At 35.8% G+C, this 23930-nt stretch overlaps 2 protein-coding genes across 2 annotated transcripts; both read right to left on the bottom strand.

Moving 5' to 3' along the window:
* Positions 1-2226: 2226 nt before the first annotated feature.
* Positions 2227-4361, bottom strand: LOC130738323 (pentatricopeptide repeat-containing protein At1g12300, mitochondrial-like). The gene has a single exon (XM_057590292.1). The coding sequence runs from the start codon at positions 4359-4361 to the stop codon at positions 2730-2732; it is 1632 nt and encodes a 543-aa protein (XP_057446275.1). The 3' UTR covers positions 2227-2729.
* A 2465-nt stretch (positions 4362-6826) lies between these two features.
* On the bottom strand, positions 6827-11669 carry LOC130738322 (pentatricopeptide repeat-containing protein At1g12300, mitochondrial-like). The gene is made up of 3 exons (XM_057590291.1): positions 9964-11669; positions 7936-8744; positions 6827-7417 (listed from the first exon to the last, which is right to left on the bottom strand). The coding sequence occupies exon 1, from the start codon at positions 11605-11607 to the stop codon at positions 9976-9978; it is 1632 nt and encodes a 543-aa protein (XP_057446274.1). The 5' UTR covers positions 11608-11669; the 3' UTR covers positions 6827-7417; positions 7936-8744; positions 9964-9975.
* Between the last annotated feature and the right edge of the window lie 12261 nt (positions 11670-23930).

Genomic DNA, 23930 nt, shown 5'->3' with positions numbered 1-23930 from the left:
GCAGAAATTTGAAAAATCATTGATACTATGTTGCAGAGAAAAGTAAGGACTTGTTGGGATGAGAAAATAACCTCAAAGTCTGTCTATCAAAATTGTGTGCTCCACCTACAGGATTTGTAGCTCAAACCCTTTTTCACATTTCTAATTCTCCTTATGTCACCAGGAGTTTTTTTTTTTTTGAGAGCAAAAAGGATTTATCCAAATTCAAAGGAAAGAACAATCCCACAAAGGAAGGAAAGAAAAAAGAAAGGCGCAAAACCAACCCCAAATAACATAGAAAACCCAACAGCGAGAAAACAAGACAAGCTCAAGCCAAAAAACCTACCCCACCACCAAGCACCCACAAGAGCCCCAAAACCAAAAGCAAAACCCAAGAGCCGGGCACTAAACGCCTACAAGCCAACAGGCCAATTCTCTCTAAGCTCCTCTGCCAAACCACGAATAGCCTCCTTATCGCTTCCCAGAAACAGGACCCACAGACTTTCCCAATAACCAGGCCTTCGTAGCGCGAGTAAAGTAGCCGCCAGAAGAGGGAGCAGGAGCGGCGACGGGAGGAGGCATACCTGAACTTTCCAAGCTCTCTGATTTCTTAGGACGCCCTCGAGGCCTACAAGAGGTCCATCAGAACCACTCTTCACCGAATGATTTTTCCTAGGACGACCACGGGGTTGCGGCTTCGGCGGAGAGAATGTCACCAGGAGTTGTGTCTACTTCAGTTCTGATGACTTTCTCAGTGCATGCGATCTTGGAGAAATTAGATGGCGAGAATTATTGCCATGGAAACAACTGAAACCTGTGACCAAAAGCAACATGCTTCACTATTTTATGGTAAAATACTACTTTATTAGTATTTATTAGAGCTAGCCTCCAGTATAACTTCCTGTTTACTCCCTCTCTACTATATTTGTTACACTATTGTACACAACCAAACAATCAGAATTCATTTCCTGTCAAACTCTCAACCTAATACCTCTTGAAGTCTAGTCGACATCAAGGCCCAATGAGGCATACATGATTTGGGAGCATTGACAAACAAGAACAAATGAAAAATCTAAATCAGTGCTAAAGACCATGATAAAGAGGAATAACCATGACCAAAAACCGGAAATCAGAAAACAATATCCAAAACCAAAAAATAAAAGAAGCATAAATCTTTACTTTCAATTCAAGCTAAATAAATGTAAGTTGAAGAAGCATAATGAGCGGGGGTGGGGGGAAACATTTGTGAACAACTATCAATACCTTATAATGATTAAATACAAAATTTAACCAATTTTAATGGTTCTTTTCATATGTTTCAGATAAAACCATATTTACTAAGTGTGTATTTGGTCATATAATTGCTTCATGAGAAGAAATAACATGAGCAATCTGACTTTGCAGTTAAACAGAAAATGGCAAGGGTCATTTGTGTAGAATTGCAACTTTTGTTTTCATTATAGGTATGCAATGATGACAAATGTGAATAATATGATTCAGGAGTATGATAGAGAGCAGCTGAATTAATTACCAAAGCATGAGCCAAGCATGAAGCGAATATAAGATATCTATCTTTATAGCAGAGCTTCTGAAATTCACAACAATACATTATACAAGAAACAGGGCACATATATGTTATAATAGTAATCATTGGATTAGTTACCAATGGCTAAAGATTTAAGAGCATATCTCTGGAAGACCCTTCTTTTTAAAACAAATGCTGCCAATCCATGCAATAATAAGCCATCTAGGCCCTCCAAGTCAAGAACTTAAATTTACTTGCTAATTATCATAAGTATAGTGGACGGAAGCTTCAGCCAGTGATTCTGATATATTGTTATGCAGCTTAGTAAGAAAATAGCAAGTTTAAAACAGGTAAAATAAAGAAAAGGGACAAAATGCATAATGCTACAAATTCTGATTCAGATACCTTTAAAAAGTACAAATATATGGAATCTAATCCATTTCCAAATGGCTTATTTTCACTATCGCCAAACTGTCAGTTTGGTCTTAATGAAAACCTGGTACGGGACGTATTTTATGGATATAATAAATTAATTAGAACCTCCCCCCAAATTAATTTTACCATTGAATTGTGTGATTTGAATGAACAATCTTTATGCACCATATGAGAGCTTTTATAGCCGCATCAGGATTTACATCAGATGATGGCAGCACTTTTTTCATCAGTCAATAGTCGACACTATTACTAAAACAATAAACTTGATGTTTACTTTTTTTGTTCCCATTCTATAAAATATATACAAGAAATATACTGCAAAAGAAATATCAAGTTCTAACTTCTAGTATCTAATTTGGGGAATAAAATCAACTATAATCATGTCTGGTTCCAAATAATCATGCCTGTTTGAGCTTTGTTTTCAATCAGAAGCATTAACAATGAGCACTGACTGAAAAAAACCTCATAAAGTCGATGAAGTACATTGACAGTACATTGAGGAAAAACAATGATGGTTATTTGTGCGTCTATATAGGCAGCCTCCTTACATTGCATTTGGGATTGGTTGGTTCTATTGAATATGTGGCCTCCTAGTCACACTAAAGCAACTCAAACCACTGCAACAAAGCTTCTCTTACCAAAAGGATAGTTATGTCAATACTCATAATGAACAAATCAATCATTGTTATTGTTACAATATCAAAATGTACCTAACAAGTAAGAACACATGGTTTTTAGCTATGGAGAAAGTGAGCCCATTGTGTAGTCCATCATCCTTTTCCATGTGTATCTAAATTTTTTCCAGTAGACCTCTAGCAATCATTTCACGAAGAAGTTTCTCAGCCTTGTCATTCTCACCTTTTTCAAAGAGTGAATAAATAATTGTTTCAAAAGTTATAGCATTTGGAATACATCCCTCATTTTCCATTTTTGACAGTAAGGCCAACGCTTCATCAAACAAGCCTTCTTTACAAAGCCCATTGATCATAACAGTATAAGTAAGGACATCTATATGATAGCCTTTAGTCACAAGAACCTGAAAAATCTCTTGCGCATTCCTAAGTCTTCCAGCTTTGCATAGTCCATCCATAAGCATATTGTATGTGCAGAAATCTGGCTGAACACCCTGGTCTTTAATTTTCTTGATCAATGCAATTGCTTTGTCAACATGATGGCTCTTGCATAAAGCATCCAATAAAGAATTATAGGTGATTATATTGGCTGGTTGACCCTTCACATGCATCTCATCAAGAAGCTCCCAAGCATGAGAGACTCTCTCTGTTTTGCATAAACCATCAATAAGAGAATTGTAGGTAACTGTATCAGGAACAACCTTTTTGTAATCCATTTCTGCAAGGAGATTCAAGGCTTCATCAACCATTTTAATCTTACATAGTCCGTTGATTAAGATATTGTAGCTCTGAACATTAGGAGTCACTCCCCTCTGAGCCATAGCATTGAATACATCTTGGGCTTTATTCACTTCATTAACTAGGCAATACCCATCCATCAAGGAACTATAAGTAACAACATCAGGTTTCACACCTTGTTTAATCATCACAGCTAACATGTTCTTAGCTTCTCTCACCTTCCCTTCCTTACCTAAAGCATCGACCAATATATTATAAGTATAAACATCTGGGTCTATGTTTTTCAATACCATTTCATCTAGCAACCCAATTGCTTGTTTCAATTGACCAACAATGCAAAAGCCATATATTAAAGCATTGTACGTGACAACATCAGGAGATATTCCCTTGACAATCATTTCAGAATATAAATTGCAAGCATCACTTACAAGTTTATCTTTACACAGGCTATCAATGATGGTGTTGTACATTACCACATCAGGTTTAATCCCTCGCCCTTGAATCCGCCTAAGCAACTCCAAAGCAGCTCTGGTTTCCCCTATTTTACATAGCCCATTGATCAAGGTTCCGTAACTGACTTGATCCAACCGAAATCCCTGTGCCACCAAATCGTCATGAAATCGAAGCGCTCTTCGAACCTTGCCACTAAGACAGAGACCTTTCATAAGTGTATTCAAGGTGATTGTATTTGGGTGATAACCCCTCTTGAGAATGTTGGCGAGTACAGAAAAAGCAGAAGTGATTTGACCTAAGTGGCAGTAGCAATTGATCAAGATGCTCATAGTAACAAGGCTTGGCTTGATTCCAGTGAACTCCATTTGGCGAGAAAGGGATATAGCGGTGGAGTAATGCTTCTTGATCTTAACAAGGGAAGTTAAAATCTTGTTAAATTCGATGATGGAAGGGGTAGGTTGCATTTGGAGTAAGCGATTGAAGAAGGAAACAGCATCACCAACATTGTGAAATGAATGGGGCTGAGAGTGAGAGTGAAAGTAACGAAGAAAAGAGAGATTAGGAAAAGAGTGAAAGCTCCTTAACCTAAGAAAGGACATTGTTGTACCACTGGAAGGAAGGAAGGAAGGATGTAGCGGCGGAAAAGTGAGTTGCTCGCAAACTTACGAGACAAATGAAGTCGGATACTGATTATGGGTAAACATTTTTAGGTGTTTGCTATGGTACCCTAACCCAAATCAAGGTATGGTACCCAAAATGAGATAATTCAATAATAAAGAAGTGTGTACAATTTATAATTTTGATGTTGTTTTATCGTAATGATGCAATGTTTCATTCTTGAAGACATGGGATTTGTAGGTTGTGTTTTTTTAGGCTTTGTTCATCCGTCAATCATAGTCATTTTGCGCGCATTTCAATCATCATCGTTCATCTCTACAACTAAACCATTTTTCATTAAAATACAAATTTCATGAGATGAAATTAATTGAATAGTAAAATGAAATGCGAAAATGTAAAATTTAACTAAAAAAAGTATAATGATAATCTATTATATTACTCAACACGGGTACCATACCCAAAATATTTTATGGGTACCACAGAACTTACCATATTTTTTATGCATTGAGTTTAACAAACATTTTTTTTATTTTGCCTCTTTAGTTCAGTGCCTCTATTGCTTTAGGAAAGTCTTTGGTTCCATGAGTGACAAATGAAGAGAAAATGAAATGTGGGCTTAATGTAATGGTTATGTTTCACACGCTTATCTCGCTAACCGGTAAACTGAAATTTGTAAAATGATATCAAAGGATACAATCATTTTTATATTTAACATTTACTTTTTTACCCATTGATACATACTAGTATTAATCTCACACCATGAACGGATAGAATAAAAGTAATTTGTTGGGATACATTAAGTATTTTCATATTTCTTCTCTTATATGTAGATCATAAGCTATTTACATAAACCTTCACAAACACTTTGTATAAGCGCTTATGGTATAAGATATGGTCAAATAAACTCTTTCATGCGAAATATTAAGGGTCTATGTATCATAACTATTTGCATTATGATGTATCTTCATTTTCGATGTCTTTAATAAGTTGTTAAGTTGGGTGAATACTAGGGTGGTCTTTTTTTTTTATGTGGGACCATCGATAGTCTGCACCTCTTTAGTAATTTCCTCTCTACGCTTCCATGGTCTCACGGGTGGTCTCTTTTTTCAGTTCTTCTTCTTCCTCCTCCTCCTCATGAATACCACAACCATGGCTGAGACCATCACCATCACCATGGGTCTCCACTTTCTTTCTTGAAAACTCCAAAAAGCTTCCATTTTTCCTTCCTTAGCACCTCAGAAGCATCTTCTTCTTCCTTTTCCTTTCTTCCCTTTCACTTCTTCTTCCTCATGAACACCACCACCATGGCTAAGACCGTCATTACCACCATGAATCACCACTTATCTCATGGGAAACTTCGAAAAGAAGTCCACATTCACCTTCATATGTGCCTTAGAAGCATCTCTATCTTCCTCTTCTGCTCTTCACTTTCAATTCTTCTTCCTCATGAATATCGATTCATTCTCTCGTCATATCAACGCGATTGCTCTACCACTGGAGTAGAAATTAAGCAGCTAACCTCTTCCTCTTGAGGCCAGGACTGCGATGGTGGTTTTCATTTCCCCTAAAATTCAACGAATGGGCCACAAACTTCATCTACAGGTCGAAGTTGCTCACCGTAAAATTTCCAGATTTGATTGGAATTACTTTTTTGGTGGTTTTAGGGTCGTCGTTCTCCTTCTAGGACATGAATAATGTCATCCATAAGTAGCTTCACCAGAGAATTAGAAGGAGATGGTAGAGCTCATGGCGTCCTCTCTCCCTTCCATGGTGGTGGCTTTCGACCTTGCTCCTTGGTGGTGGTGGTGGTTCGTCCAACTATAAGGGAAAAATGATGCATTTTGTGAGGCTTGGAAAGTATTTCTCGTAAAGCAGAGAAAGGGAACATGCGTGTGGTGAGACGATTTGACAAAGAGAAGTGATGAGAGAATTGAAGATATGTATTATTACAATTTTACCCTTTTATCACAATTCAATTCTAACCACTCATCTAAAGAAATTCATAGATTTCAAGATCTAATAGTGTTCAATGGTGGACCACCGATGGTGGAAAAAAGAAACCATCCTAATCTTTGTCGTTAAGTTGTAAAAAAACAGTGGAGTAACTTGTTCATCCATTAATTGGGAATTAGATTTCACACCCCTCATTTAGAATTGCCACCCCATTTAAAAGTGGGGAAAAACCAAAATTGTCCCTCCGTGTTTTACTCTAGAGGTTGAACATTCGGACTCATCCCAATGTTCAACTTTCGGACTCTGTTAATTTATGACATTCTCCAAGTTTCAGACTGTTAAAAGTTTGAGACTTTTCTAAAGGTAAGAAAAAATAGCTTAGTTTGTGTAGCTACAATTAAAATATTATTTTTTGTATGCTTTTGGTTAAATGCAACTTGTGTGCACAGCTTTGACTGTAAAATTCTAACCAACTTTACTCGGTAGCAATGATTAATTTTAGTGCATTGTTGCAGAACTCTTGAATATATTCAGTTACAGATATCATTGCATTTATGAGGCCTTAGCTGCATAATCTCCTTTTTTTCTCCATCTCTTTTATCACATTTGTTCTATGTATTTATACATTATAGAAGTGCAGAATTGAAAGAAAACAACAAGCAGAGTAGGCTCAGACTGCGGATGTCTCTGAGGAAGCTGAAGATAAGCTGTTCTCTGTCATAAGTTAGGTTGCAAATAGTGACAATATAACAATCCATTCACAAGTCATGACCAACTTCTAGATTAAATGCCTAAACACCAGTTTGCCTGACAAGCCTGATGATACTTTCAATACACAACTTTAAAATCATTCCAGTGATGCTCTTCAGATGCTCAAAGTCCGAAACTATAACAAATCACAAAACCCATTACAACTTCCATCCCTTTGGGAAACTCTTATGCCATGAACCAGTCAAACGTTCAAAGGCCCATTTTTAGAGGACAATTAAAAGAGTTGGAAGTTGGAACAACCCAGCAGGTGTTTATAAGCTTCCCATTTCACTTATGAAGGGAATATAAGACATCTATCTTGATAACACAGCTGCTGAAAATTCAAAAAAATAAATGTGTAAGAAACAGAACCATACAGTTAAAAGTACAAATACTATTTAGTGATTAGCTATAAAAAAGGCTGACACATTAAGTCAGATAGAAAATTCCTTCCAGCCTTTCTATAAGAGTTGCAAATACTTTCCAGCAATTCCATTACAAACAAATTATTTTTGCCATGGGAAGATGAAGTTTACTGTGATAAGTAGTTCCTAGTTCCAGGACTAGATGAACTTAAATATGATATAAAATTGGTAAATTTATATGGCATTTATATGTTTGGTTGAAACTTCACATGAAAAAAAAAAAAAAATACCAGCTGCAAGCAGATGCTGCAATTGGCAGCCACAAGTTTGAGTAAATTTATCAAACATACAAGACATATTGTTGAATGTCAAGTGTAGCATCATAACAATAATACTGGTTGTTGAATTTATGCTTGCCTTCTAAGGAACTCAAAAGCTTCTCTTATGAAATGTATAAATCTCTGCAAAAAAGAATGGATGAGCTTACTTGCATCATGTCACCCAGTTTAAAGACCAAAGCACCAGGAATGCATCTGACATCAACCCACTGGTTTTCATAGAAAACTTGAGGCCACCAACTTGGTCTTGTAGAAGAAAAGTGAGATCCATTCTAGCTCACGGCAAGGTAAGTAATAATGAAGTTACTAGCCCAATGATAATTTCCATACACAATTTTTAAATCATGCCAGTTGCTATGCTTTTCAAAAGCTGAAACTCCGAAAATATAACAAATCACAAACCCATGACAACTTCCATTCCTTTGGGAAACTCTTTTGCCATGAACCTGTCAAACCTTCAAGGGCTATTTATAGAGAAGTAAGAGAACAATTGAAAGAGTTAGAACAGTGCAGCAGAAGTTTATAAGCTTCCCATTTCATGAAGGCAATATAAGACATCTATCGTCATAGCACAGCTGCAGAAAATTTAAAACAACAAAATTAAGTTGTCAATCCCAGCGGGATCCAGCAGGATCTCAGGTTCCCATCCCACCCATGCCCTGGGACGAATTTTCCCATCCTGCCAAGTTCATTATCCTGGCCGGATAACGAAGGTCATAAATTTCCAAAAATGCCCTCAAAATGTAAATGTTGGGGCTTTTTACTTAGGAGGATTTTCAGGTTTCCACAATAGAAAAAACCCTAGAACTTTGATTTTGTTCAGCCTTTCCCTCTCTTCGACCCTCCATTCCTTCGACCCAGAACTGGCCGGCGACCACCACAACAAGATCTCTGACCATTTTCTGGCGAGCGTCACCTTTGTTCTACCCACTTCGACCCTCTTCTCCTCTGTTCTACCCTGTATTTATCATTGATTTAGTATGTAAATATATGGTAAAAATTTCACAAAAGAAAAACAAAAAATCACTATCCCTGCCATCCCACTTTCCGGTATCCCGCAATCCCAATTTTAGGATGGCCACGACGAGTCCCAGCTGGGAACTGGGATTGACAACATAGTTACAGAGTCCATTTATTGTGTTGGTTCATTTGATTAGTTATCAATGACTTAGGATTTAAGACTTAAGAGCATATCATAGGCATTCCTTTATTTTCAGTATCAAAGCCTGTCAATCCACGCAATAATAAGTTGTCTGGGCTCTCCGAGTCAAGAACTAAACTTTACTTGCTAACTAGCACAAGTATAGTGGAAGTTTCAGCCTGTGATTTTGAGTTTATGTTTGGTCATTTAGAATAATATATAAAAAGCAAGTCTAAAAAGAAAACAGAAATGCAGTCACAAATTATGATTCATATACAGTTAAGAGTACAAAAACTTTGAATCAAATGCTTAAGATTAATCAAAAGTCCAATATGGGATGTAATTACTATGTATAAAATGAATTAGACCCTCACCCTCAAACAACATTTACCATTGAATCATGTGATCTGAAGAAACATAATCTTTATGCATTAAATCACCACGAATAATAACCATAAAAGAGCTGATATAGCAGTATAGGGTCTACATCTGATGAGGACAGCACTTTGCTCATCAGCATACAGTCTATATCCCAGTGCTATCAAGCTATTAGAGTAGATGAAGCACAAAGACAATATATTGAGAGAAAAAAATAAGATTGTTATATCCCAGTGCTATCAAGCTCCAACAATGCCCAGGTTAAGAGAATGATATGGGACCTAATGTGCATGTATTGTAGGCAGCCTCCATACCTTGCATTTTTAATTGGTTAATTCTTCTAGAACTTGAACATGTGGCCTCCTAGTCACAACGAAGCAACTCTAACCAGCAACTCTAACCATTGCACAAAAGTGCCCCTTCCAAAAAGTATAGTTATGTGAAGACTCAAAAAAAAAAAATCAATAAATCAGTCATTGTTATTGTTACAATATCAAAATGAACCTAACACCCCATGACTTAAAATCAAAACTAAGGTGCTAGTGAGCCCATTGTGTAGTTCATAATCTTCTCGCGTGTATCTATAAAATGAAAGACAATAAAATAGATTTGATGATTGTCATCAAAATTAAAAATGTGTAACTAGAAAGTATCTTACCCAGTTTTACTCTTACAATAAGTCTCTAGCAATCATTTCACGAAGAAGTTTCTCTGCCTTGTCATTCTCACCTTTCTTAAAGAGTGACTGAATAATTATTTCAAAAGTTATAGCATCAGGAATACAGCCCTCATCTTCCATTTTTGACAATAAGGCCAACGCTTTATCAAACAAGCCTTCTTTACAAAGCCCATTGATCATAATAGTATATGTTTGGACAGTTAGATGATAGCCTTTTCTCAAAAGATCCTGAAAAATCTCTTGTGCATCCTTCAATCTTCCACCTTCGCACAGTCCACCCAGAAGTATATTGTACGTCCACACATCAGGCTGAATACCCAGGTCTTTAATTTTCTTGATTAGTGCAATTGCTTGGTCAACATGATGGCTTTTGCATAAAGCGTCCAATAAAGAACTGTAGGTGATTATATTGGCTGGTTGACCTCTAACATGCATCTGATCAAGAAGCTTCCAAGCATGAGAGACTCTCCCCGATTTGCATAAACCATCAATAAGAGAATTGTAAGTCACTATATCAGGAATAATCTTTTTGGAATCCATTTCTGCAAGGAGATTTAGCGCTCCATCCACCATTTTAATCTTACATAATCCGTTGATCATAATACTGTAGCTCTGAACATTAGGAGTCACTCCCCTCTGAGCCATAGCATTGAATACATCTTGGGCTTTATTCACTTCATTAACTAGGCAATACCCATCCATCAAGGAACTATAAGTAACAACATCAGGTTTCACACCTTGTTTAATCATCACAGCTAACATGTTCTTAGCTTCTCTCACCTTCCCTTCCTTACCTAAAGCATCGACCAATATATTATAAGTATAAACATCTGGGTCTATGTTTTTCAATACCATTTCATCTAGCAACCCAATTGCTTGTTTCAATTGACCAACAATGCAAAAGCCATATATTAAAGCATTGTACGTGACAACATCAGGAGATATTCCCTTGACAATCATTTCAGAATATAAATTGCAAGCATCACTTACAAGTTTATCTTTACACAGGCTATCAATGATGATGCTGTACATTACCACATCAGGTTTAATCCCTCGCCCTTGAATCCGCCTAAGCAACTCCAAAGCAGCACTTGTTTCCCCTATTTTACATAGGCCATTGATCAAGGTCCCGTAAGTGACTTGGTTCAACTGAAATCCCTTTGCCAGCACCTCATCATGAAATTGCAGAGCTCTGTGAACATTGCCGCGAAGACAGAGACCTTTGATAAGAGTAGTGAAGGTGATGGTATCAGGCTGAAAACCTCTCTTGAGAATGTTGGCCAATACAGAAAATGCGGAGGTGATTCGACCTAGATTGCAGTAACAATTGATCAAGATGCTGAGAGTAACAATGTTTGGCGCAATTCCCTTAAGTTCCATTTGGTGAGAAAGTGAAATGGCGGTGGGGTAATGCTTCTTGGTCTTAACAAGAGAAGTTAAAATCTTGTTGAATTCGATGATGGAAGGGGTAGGTTGCATTTGGAGCATGCGGTTGAAGTGTGAGACGGCATCATCAGCATTCTGAAAGGAAGAATGAAAGCGAGAGTGAGAGTGAGAGTGAGAAAGAAACGGAAAGCTCCTGAACTTTAACAATGGCGACATTGGAGGAATGGAGCGCCGCATTTCTCAGTTTTGCGGACAGCTTCGTTTCTTACTTTGTAGGTTTTGACTGTACATTGATTAGTTTTGGGGTTACAAACAGACATGGACGAGTACTATATTCTAACATAAATTAAGGAATAACCAACAGCTATATATTTTTTAAATTTAATTTAGATGATGATATAGTCAATTAGTCATGGAATAAACGTCTAGCTTAATTCAATTGACTAGTTTTCAAAAAAAATGAAATAATTTCCTTTGACCTGAGACTATCCTAATAATTAACAAGTTATTTATTAAAATTTTTATTTCGGACTGTAATATCCTAGGACGTTACTTGAATGAATATTGGGTATGATTAAATGCTTGTAGAATTAATGATTAATCAAGATGGAATTCATCAACTCTTGGTAATGAGTTTGAGCTCTAGTAAAGACCTTGGCCAATGTATTAACATGAATAAAGAAGAGTTTCTCTAATCATTGTGGCAACTTATTATAGTTTGACAATAATATGTTACTTCATACTATCTGGATGTTAAGAAGTGTTGCTAGACGCCAACCTTCATTAGTAAATTAATTAGATTAATTTACTATCAGTTTAGTATTAAACCTATAATGTTACACACAAACGAGTGTCTCAATCTTTGTTAAATAATTATATTATTTGAGAATTAAATCAAGAGAATTTAATTTGATCAAATAAATAATTATATGGAATATTATTTTAATAGAAGAGGTGTGTTGTTTGATGAACTGATACAAGTGTGATGATTCAGGTTTAGGATGTAATTCTATCATAAATACTCTATAAGAACACCTCAGCTTTAAAGGGTTAATCATCAAATTGATCTCTGTCTTTGTAAGGATGTTTGAGATTGGTCCCTCCCGGAAAAAATTGTGTTTATGGTCTCCATGATTGCATCATGTTTGTGTTTAGTCCTTGCCGGAAGGTGGAGCTCCGACGAGCTTGATGAGTGGCATATCGGAGCTGATGTGGACCGCTGACTGGATTAATGAGCAATTACGTAGAATTAAATTTTTTTATTCAAAAAAACATAAGAATTTTAATACATTTTAAACTAACAAATTCTCTTAATCATAAATCACATCCCAAATTAAATTAAACCCCCAAAATCAAAATCGATTCCCAACCTCTTTCATGATGCTGAATACATCTATGAAAATCCAAGTCCATCTCAACCTCTACCAATTTGTAAAAGTATTAGTACAAAACTAACCGTAAACCCAGCCAAAACCCAAACAAATCTCAAACCCGCGAGCCACCCAAACCCTACACACCCTAACCAGAAACACAACCCACCCAAAGCAGTCATTCTTCATGATGCTGAACACCCAAACAAAATGTGTTCCAAACAAAAACCCAGCGAGCGACAGAAATTGCGAAGAAGAAGAACCAGAAGAGTTGAAAAAAACAAGAAGCAGAAAAGGAAGAAGAAGATGCTCGGAGTTGTAACGCCCCGATTTCTCGAGGGTCACTTTAGTAACCTTTCCCAAAAATGTGGGTGAATTTTGCGGAATTAAAAAAACTTGACAACTGAAGGAGTAAATGGACTGAATAATTCCATTCTATTAATAAAATCTTGATTACAAATATTTCCATCAATTTGAAAAACATAAGGGTAAACTAATGCTCAACCGCTCCTGAGCCAACACAAAAAGAAGGTCTCTAGGTTAGGTTCGAACCATACAAGAAAACTCGGATCACCCTCAAGTACCAACCCAAAACCATAATACCACTAAGACACGTACATAGTTCTACGCCTGACATCCGCCTGTTCCTTGAATAAAAAAAGAACAAAAACTAATATGATCATCCTACAAGTTTCAACCAACAACGGTAAGCTTTCTACCCAGAAGGTTCTAGCCTTATACAAGACTCTACTTCTCCTCTGAGTGAGTCTCCTCGTCGGTCGAACAATCAATCTCTAATAAGTTCTACAACAGGGTTCTGACATAAAAAAACATGTAATCAATCCCACGAACGACTCACAATGCACTCCACCGAACTCTAATACAAAGTCATGGTACTTCATCAGATCATCATGGATCCTCCAAATCAGAAGCACCATTGCGACTTCCCCAAAGCTTGGTACTTGATAATGTCGTCGCCCATCGCCTGGCAGTCGCTCGGCCGCCCAAACACAAGCAATACATACAATGGCGTGCGAGGGTAAACTTCCAAAATATAGGTATATAAATAATAGTAGGTCACACAATATACACATAATCACATACTTATAAGTTTCACGCTCACTCACGCAAATCTATCGATCACGTGACTTACGTAAAATATGAGGGTTGTCCATGACAAACCCCTCCAATATCCATAACAAATCAACTAATTCACAAAAGGACATATCCCAAATCATATGACATCAAATCATCAAAGTAGTTAAGTGCATGATATGACATGCAATGTCATGCTCAAAATATGATCCGGATAAAATGTCACCATCACGATGACCCGAAGCATCTCGCTCCGCTGAAGCAGCACGCTCCACTAAAGCATCTCGCTCCTCTTAAGCATCTCACTTCTTGAAGCATCTCGCTTCTTTGAAGTCCGATCTGATATCGTCCTTCGGAAAGCCTCACGCTCCCCACAAAATGTATGCATGAATGCAGTATGGTTAGCCAAACAACGAGTCGTCCTCACCGGATACACCTGTCAAGCTAGAGTACATTGTCTCTACAACATCTTAAGGTAAACGTCTATCCCTCGACCCAAAGACCTCAACAAGAAAGATGTGCTAGCCGCACTTAGTAACTTTTCAAGTCACCCTGGCTCACCTTCTCGATGGCCAAACAAACTGCTCAACGAGCAAAAGATTGCTGCTCGCACTCAGTGACCTTTGAAGTTACACTGGCACACCCTCACGATGGCCAAAGAAACTACTCAAAGAGCGAAGAGAGTACTACTCGCACTCAGTGACCTCTCGTCACAACGGCTCATCTCTTTATGACCGAACCAACACTTAACAATCAGGAGTTCCATCCGCACTCTGTGACCTCCCGACACAGCAAATCATCCTCCCGATGTCCACACTTAGGTTCACAACCTTGTTAAACCCGCACCGTCGGTAATTCTCGTTTTCAAACTCTTTTCCACAACCTAAGTTTCCTTTGAAATTATTCTCTTATTAAGTAAAAGGTTCTTTCATGAGTTAATACATTATGTCATTAATTTACAAAAATACCAGCTCTCTTTATTCTCTTATTTTCAAAACCTATCAAAATAAAGATTCCCAATAACCCCAAGTGACATCCCCGGGAAAAGCCTTGATTCTCAACGCGGCAATGGTTCAGACCTATTGTCACAGCTTGCCCAACAATACTCTCAAAAACTGTCATCACCATGACATAACCCAGTGTTACCCACACTCCGCAATTGCATAACAAATGCATCAGTTCTAGTCAGTATAATCCAGGAGAAGCATATGCATAGGTATCAAGAATTTGACATAACATAACATACAATCCAGTTTGACAGGAACCACAACAAATCGGTTGAAGCCTCAGCAAATAGCAATGGCATAAGCCTCAGTCAATCACAATCATCAATAATAAATATATGTCGAATTCCCAACACCTAAAGCCTTAACTAGCAAGTAAGTTACCTTCAAAACAAGCATATAGCACATAAAATCAAACAATATAATAGCTGAAGCGACGTGCCCTCACCTTGGTCACTTTCTTTCCTAAGTTGCGACTTTGATCCAATCACGTCATCACCCCTTGTACCGACTCGCTTTCCTTTCATTCTTTGTTCCGATAAAACAAGCTCTCAGTCTTTGTATGGTCAAAATGAAGAAACCAAGCTCACGGCCAAAAATAATTGTTTTTGGATAAGGACATGTATTTTCCCTCCTCAGCCCTTTAACTGATGGCAAATTGATATCCTAACTCATTACATGGCTTGCCTTTTATAGGCTTTCAAATCTAATAAAATAGTGAAATTTAATGATGAAGAAATCCCAAGGACTGGATGTCTACGAGATAAAGACAAAAGCATGAGCTGTTGGGATAGTTACATACGTGTAGGATTGTCAAGAGAATGGCAATTGATTCAGCACTTGAATTGCATTGTCATGCTTAAATAGGAAAATGATTCAGCATGGGAATTGAAGTGTCATGCTTAATGACACTCTGTGACCGTGCCACGCAAGGCAAAAATTGAAGTTATATAATATACTAGTGATGAAGGTGAATATATATATGTAATGAGATGATTTTGGTGGTGTAGGATTTAACTCTTAGAGCTATAGAAAAATATTAGAGAGATGAATCATCATCCTAAAAATTATTAGGGACTCTTTGATATAATATAAGATCACTTTGAACAAGTTTAAGTGATCAAGAAACAAAATATTAACTAGCTAGATATTATATAAAGTTACACACATATACATATATTAGCCAAACTCGTAACCCCCTTTTTTTTCTTTCTTTGTTCAACTTTTAGGGCCTGTTTGGTTTGAGAAAACATTTCCTATTTTCATTTCCGGTTTTCATTTTCTGAAAATAGTTTTCATTTTCAAGTTTTTAACATTTAGAAAACGTGTTTGGTTTAATTTCATATTTTCCATTTTCTGAAAATGAAAAAAATGAAAATGTGTTTGATTCAACTATTTTCAATGAAATAATTTTGAGTAAAATACACTCACTAAGGTCTGTCATAGTTTATAATTTTGAGTATCCTAATTATTTTTATAAAATCTTTGTATATATAATAATTTGAAAATTATTTTCCACCAATTTATGGTACATTCATATTTTGATCAATGAAGTTATAAAATAAATATTGAAAAAAGACATGCATAACAAAAATTGATGATTAAACATAAGCATCGATTTTAAAATTCATATAGATAATATTAAATGTATATTGATATTTTCTTTTATTTTCAAATTAGTTGAATGATAGATTTAGCTTCATCTATACCATCACTATAATTTATATGAATTTCAATTTTTTTATTGATTGTTCAGAAATGATTTTTAACATTTTTTATTAGTATATATTTAACATTTTTCATCTCTGATATTTACGAGATGATATCAATAATACTATTAAAAGAGCAAAGGTTCAAAGGACCAAATGCTGATGTGTCGCAACCACAAGCATTCTGCTCTCTCATGCAATCTTAGACTTAGTGGTATTCCACATGGCCTTCTACAAGCTCTTATCTCCTTTTTACTGTACACGTGGCATTTCCTTCTTTTTTCTGTTTTTTTATCATGCTCCACTCACCATTCTCTCTTCCACTATCTTCCTTCATTATTAAGAACTCATTCTCTCTCCCACTATTTTGTTTGTTTCTTAAAATACATAAAATTACTCCCCCATTCTCGATAAAGCCTTTCATGGCATTTTTTTTATCAATCAAATTTTATCTGTACCTTTTTTTCTTGGTATAAATCTGTACCTTAATTATAATCAATGAATCAATCAATACTTATATTAAAACATAATCACTCAAAGAAGTGATTAGCTGATGTGTCAGCTCCTCAAATATTTGGAAATATTTTATTCCCACCCTGAATAAACAGCAATATTTTATTCCCTTCTCTATTATTTTATTAGTTTTTATTCATTCTTTCACCACATTTCTCTCTCTCACTATCTCATTTTTATTTTTCTCTCTCCCACCCAAAGCCTCATTAAATCCATCCATCCTCTAATGTTCTTCCATCTTCTCCTATGCGCACGTTCCACGAGTTTTTTTACAACAATCGTAGCCAATCAAATGATTTCATACCCACTATCACTTCTAAAGCATGTGTGAAAATACCAATCTTCCTATTTCTTTCTCCAAGACCAATTAATAATCTGCAATACCTAGAATTTCAATTACTAATGCCTACCTACTTTTCTTTCAAATTTCAAATTTGAAATACAAAATTAAGACCCTCTTTTTTTTTAAACTTCATTTAATGATTTACTAAACCAATTGAATTTGAATTGCAAATTCCTTCATTTAAATCTTTTCTTTAACAAAGCCTATGCCTCATCCAATCAAATCTCTTATCACATTTCAATACCCTCATTTCAAATTCTGATCTCTTACCCTCTCTCCTCTTTATTCCCTGCAATTAAACATAACACGCTTACTCCTCTTATCTGGTTGTTCATATTCCATCATTTGAAATTTCCCTAGGCCTTGCAATCTTCCAGAGACTTGAGCCGTTTTGTTGCCCAATCGCACGGCTTCATTTACTCAGCAGCCTCCATCACGTTAAAATTAAAATTGTGCATCCCCACTAACCTCCACCTAACCATTGATGGCTGAAGCCTATTACTCAGCAGCTTCTTCTATGTTTCTTTCTCAACATCTCTCCCAGACTCTCTTCTCCATCTTTGTCCCGAATGAAATTGAATCTTGAGAGAACAAATCTGATAAATCGATTCACTTGCAGGGATAGAAATAGCAAATCGATCTCAGCGCCGCTCCGTTGATTCCATCTTTGTTCCTGTTCCCGTAGTCCGAGACTCCGAGAACCCAAGGCCCTAACCCAGAGTTTCTCGAGACCATGTGTTGATGGCTGTCATAGGATTTCTTTATCTTCTGAGTTAGGTTGATTCCTTTTTTTTATCTCTATATTTTTACTGATATTTTTCTGAATGTTTGATGAAAACTTTTTTAGTCTTGGGAGTCTTGCCAGTTTGTAATGGATTGCTATCTGAATTCCTATTCTAATCTATGGTCTCTTCTATGGATTTTGTAGCCTGCGTTTTTCATTGTTCGAGGGCTTTAATGATGAACCTGAGAAGATCGTGTTTGTGAGAAGAAGACAGCGTAACCACTATCGATTTGGACGACCCAGATGAAGGGAAGATAATTCAACTCTAATCTCAGTTCTCAGAAGAAAAGGTATTCTTCATTATTATTATCATTAGCTTCAAATTCCCCAATTTTCTGTTGTCATAAATATGAATTCTGTTTCAATTTTGTGTAGAAAAGTTGTGGAACATATTTGTTTCCTCAAAGCAAAGGACGATATCTCTGAAGAGGAAGATAGTGACATGCTTTGAAAGTTTTAGTTGTTGTTTGTAAATTCATGATCATATTCCCTTGAAGCATTCATCATTCTCACTACAAAGAATGCATAGGAAGATCAATACACATGTTGAGCTTTTTTCAAGTATTTTCCATGAATTCTCTTTGGATTTGTTTATCTCATTAGGTTGATTATCGTTGGTGGTCTATCAAATCCTTCTTTGCTATTTGTTTGGTGGTCGCAGTAGATGAGTAATTTAATTTCCAACCTGCATATATATGATATTTTTCAATATATAAGGTTTAACTTTTTTTTTTGTTGCTGTAGGATGCTCAAAGCTTGAATTTGGTGAAAGACTCCAAATCTACTACTAGCAAGTGTTTTAATTGGAAGCAATATCCTTGGCATCCTCAAACCTCATGTTTGTATTGGTTAGTTGGTTAATCCCCTCAATTAAATCTCCGCATGGGCTTAATGCAAAACCCATTCTTTTAATGTCTTCTCTATAATCATTTGGTTGAGGTTTCTTAAATTTATTATCTACAAGAACATGAAAAAGTATGTGTTTTTATCTGTTTGTATGTTTTAAATGAGTGTGGGCTGAGATTATTTTTACGTATTCTGTCTCAGGCACTATTGGATGTATCACCTTAAGTGCAAGTGGTTGCATTGAAGAAATGTAGAGAATGGGTATTCGCAAAGACGGGTAAATTTCATATGGCTGATCAGTTATACGATCTATGAGGGAAAATTTGATTTGGAGTTGATTGGTAATTCATTCTTCAATCTGTTACTTTTTCTTCTTATGGCTTAATTAATATATCTGCAATACTTTGAATAGGAGGTATGTTCTTTTTTTACTAATTAGATTTTGTGTTTTTCCTCTTGCTTTTAACCAGATTAAAATAGCAGGGATGTTCATCTCCAAATCCGAACTTACCTGTCCTGTTAAAGGTTTTTTTTAGATAAGAATAAGGAGGTTAAAGTTAATTATAAAATGAAATCAGTTGGTGACAAGAATGGATCCTCAGCTTAAAAAAAGAATGGAATTTCTGCTAAGAAAAACGAGCAGGTCCTATAATTACTTATGTTTTCAAATTACTTAATTTTTGCAAGACATTATATACCTATTAATTTTTTTCCCTTATGTTTGCAGACTCAGGATAAGGAAGTTGAAGTTGATGGAAATATCAAAGTTGTTGTCCCTGACAATGGCAACTCTCAGGACCCCTTCAGGCTGAGGATCATGATTCTCCTCCTCTGAAGCCATTGCAACTGAATTAGCAAGCAAGAAGCCATTGAAGATTGTCAAGGGGGGAAATGTGAAAGATAGTTTGGTTATTGATATTGGTTTTAGTTTTTGATGTATTTTGTTGGTGCTTTGAGCCATGGTTTCCCTTTTAAGATCCTTGATTTAGGTTTTCTATTATTCTTTGTTTTTTATTTCAAGTTGCTCTATGAGTTGGGTACCTGGATGTAATGAATGTTTCAATTGATATTATGTTCAGCATTTTGTTTGATGCAATGGTTCCAATACCCATTTTTTATTTGATTTATGTATCAATCTGAGTATTAATTCCATTAGATATCTTTGTTTTAAGAGTTATATATCAAAATCTGTTCTTAAATAAAGTTTTTACAAAAAGTTGAGTTATATATCAAAATCTGTTCTTAAATAAAGTTTTTACAAAAAGTTGTTTATTTGTTATTTTTCCTACGTTGTATTAATTCAAATTTAAAATAGTTGTGTTGAGTCATGAATTAAATTTTAAATCATTGGGCTTCTTATCTAATGCTATTTCCAATTAATATTTGATAGTGGGATTTTATCAGCCGTGGGTTCTCGCTATGATAGTGGGTTTTTATTTTTAAATTAATAAACTTTCATATTTCCAACTATTCAATTATGATATAAATTCCATTTCCCAATAGTTCAATACCCAAATCTCTTAGTATGTTTTGGGATGGCAGATTAGTTTATCATTATTTTAATATTTATAGTTGCAGGTTTAAACTTAATTGTTAAATTGTTGTAGTAGATTGAATACGTCTATCTATCTTCGTCTTCAGTAAATGCTTTTTTTAAATCGAATTTCATGTTATTATACAATATATAATGGGATTTATGTGTTTGATTTTTAATTGTAAGTTGGAGTAATTAATTCCTTTTCATTTACAATGCCCAAGTCCAAGAAAAAATAGAGGAGTTTTTCTTGAGAATAGCTTGGATCAACTAGACATCATTTTGCTGATTTATTATCAATTTTTTATATCATTCATTGCGATACTGTGTAGAACCTCAAATTCTTTTCATAATGGAGTTGTTCTTATTTGATGGTTTATTATCAATTTTTATATCATTTAGTGCATGATTTAATCTATACAGGTGTATGTTCTTCTATTTATGGCAACCGTTTAAATATTTTGGTCAATTGGTGTAAATTTATGTCTTTTTAAAAGCCGTCGTCATATTATTGTGCTGATTTATACTTATTTATTTGTTTATAAAGTATGAATTAATTGATATATGCTCCCCGTGCAACGCACGGGTGAAAAATCTAGTATAGTTTTATTTTATAAGAATATATGTACTCAATCCAAATTATAATCTTTTTTTTTTATTGAACCAAATTATAAATATTATATAATCCGTGCCACCAATTGAAGTAGAACCTGCGACCTGTGCGAGAAAAAAGAATGTGTTTCCAAGTATTTGCAAAAATGCCACCGTGTACAAGCTGTTTTCATTTTCCAGAATTTCAACAAGAAACGGTGGAAACGGTGAAAATGAGATTTTCACGTTTTCATATTTGAGCTCATTTTGGAAAATATTTTATGTGAAAACATTTTCAAAAACTCAAGCAAACATATTTTCTTTATTATTTTCCGTTTTTAATATCCCCCTCCTGGAATGGAGTATCTTCTTATGGCAGACTCTATGGGGTTTGTGACAGTTATGCAGTAGGGGTTGTGGGTTTTTGTTTTTTTCCTCTCTTTGTTGTTAAGCACCAAAAAACCAAACAAGCCCTTATCTTTTCTTTTCTTTTTCTTTTTAATTGGTTTTCTTCTTTATTTTAGGAAGAAATTAATAATAATATTAGTAATCCAATTATTTATATAAACACACAAGATACAAACAACACATCAACTTAAGCTTAATAGCGCTTTTCGCCCTTAAGCCGATAAGTAACTATTTAATTAAATCCTTAATATACCTGGGTCTTACAATACTACCCCCCTAAAATGGAGTTTCGCCCTCGAAACTCGGAGTCAGAGAAAGCTCGAGAATATCATCCCAATTGAAACTATAAAATTAACTTTCCACTTAGTCACAATCGAATCACTGACTTATCTCAAGTTCTAACACTCTGCACAACTCAAAGCACTTCAGAATCACTCTTATACTGTACCTCAAGGAATTTCATTTGACATTTCATCCTTAGATCTTCAATCTTCAAAGATTCAACTCTTATCGTCACAACTACAGCCACGAAATCTCTTATTCGAACATGATTCTCTACTCACAAGGTCAATCTTAACCCTAAGATTCCAATTCAACTTAGTAAATATCACTTTCTAACCTTAACACGTTTCCTCCAAAATCAATCTCAAGGATTCATTCACACTTAGCCTCTCGACCAAAACCTGACATAGTGTAAGTCTTACACAAAGAATTCATAAGTTTAGAATCTAAGCCTTCATCAAGTTTGGACCTGTACTGTCATTTAACTATTCAACACTTCTCAAGCGAAAACCCATCTCTTAGCACTACAATTTCTCCACATAGAAATCAAGTACTTAACATCAATTCATCTCTTAAACTCATCTTACAACCTTTAAGTCAAAGTCAAATCTTCTCAACTTATTATCACCAAGCATATAACCTGAGATTAAATCCAACTTATTCAATCTTTAAAAATTCCACATCAAAAGTTATACGTCCTCAACATCTCACTTTTGGAGCTCATAAGACACTCCACTAGGATTCGTTCCTTACTAACGCATCCGTATAAAAACAAGCTTCTAAGCTTATCAAGTTCCCTAAACCATGTATAACTGCTAAAAAAAACACATAAGCAACAGTCAAGGGAACATGTCCCATATACCTCTTTCACAGACAATCGCCTATAACAACACACATTGTTTCCATAGGAAACAATTCACATATTAGAAGTAATCTTGCTTCATACGGGACAATCATTCAATCAACACTCAGTCAATCGATCAACACCCAATCAATCAATTACATAGTTCACACAACCTAGCACAGAAGACCTATTTCCCAACAAGCTCTGGTAATCTAAACCAAAGCTCTGATACCACATTGTAACGCCCCGATTTCACGAGGGTTAATTTAGTAACCTTTCCCAAAAATGTGGGTGAATTTTGCGGAATTAAAAAAACTTGACAACTGAAGGAGTAAATGGACTGAATAATTCCATTCTATTAATAAAATCTTGATTACAAATATTTCCTTCAATTTGAAAAACATAAGGGTAAACTAATGCTCAACCGTTCCTGAGCCAACACAAAAAGAAGGTCTCTAGGTTAGGTTCGAACCATACAAGAAAACTCGGCTCACCCTCAAGTACCAACCCAAAACCATAATACCACTAAAACACGTACATAGTTCTACGCCTGACATCCGCCTGTTCCTTGAATAAAAAAAAGAACAAAAACTCATTTGATCATCCTACAAGCTTCAACCAACAACGGTAAGCTTTCTACCCAGAAGGTTCTAGCCTTATACAAGACTCTACTTCTCCTCTGAGTGAGTCTCCTCGCCGGTCGAACAATCAATCTCTAATAAGTTCGGCAACAGGGTTCTGACATAAAAAAAATGTAATCAATCTCACGAACGACTCACAATGCACTCCACCGAACTCTGATACAAAGCCATGGTACTTCATAAAATCATCATGGATCCTCCACATCAGCAGCACCACTGCGACTTCCCCAAAGCTTGGTACTTGATAATGTCGTCACCCATCGCCTGACATTCGCTCGGCCGCCCAAACACAAGCAATACATACAATGGCGTGCGAGGGTCAACTTCCAGAATATAGGTATATAAATAATAGTAGGTCAAACAATATACACATAATCACATACTTATAAGTTTCACGCTCACTCACGCAGATCTATCGATCACGTGACTTACGTAAAATATGAGGGTTGTCCATGATAAACCGCTCCAAAGGACATATCCCAAATCATATGACATCAAATCATCAAAGTAGTTAAGCGCATGATATGACATGCAATGTCATGCTCAAAATATGATCCGGAGAAAATGTCACTCGAAGCATCTCGCTCCGCTGAAGC

This window comes from Lotus japonicus, chromosome 2 (genome assembly GCF_012489685.1).
Source record: "Lotus japonicus ecotype B-129 chromosome 2, LjGifu_v1.2".
NCBI lineage: Eukaryota > Viridiplantae > Streptophyta > Magnoliopsida > Fabales > Fabaceae > Lotus > Lotus japonicus.
This window is presented reverse-complemented; position numbering and strand designations above follow the sequence as displayed.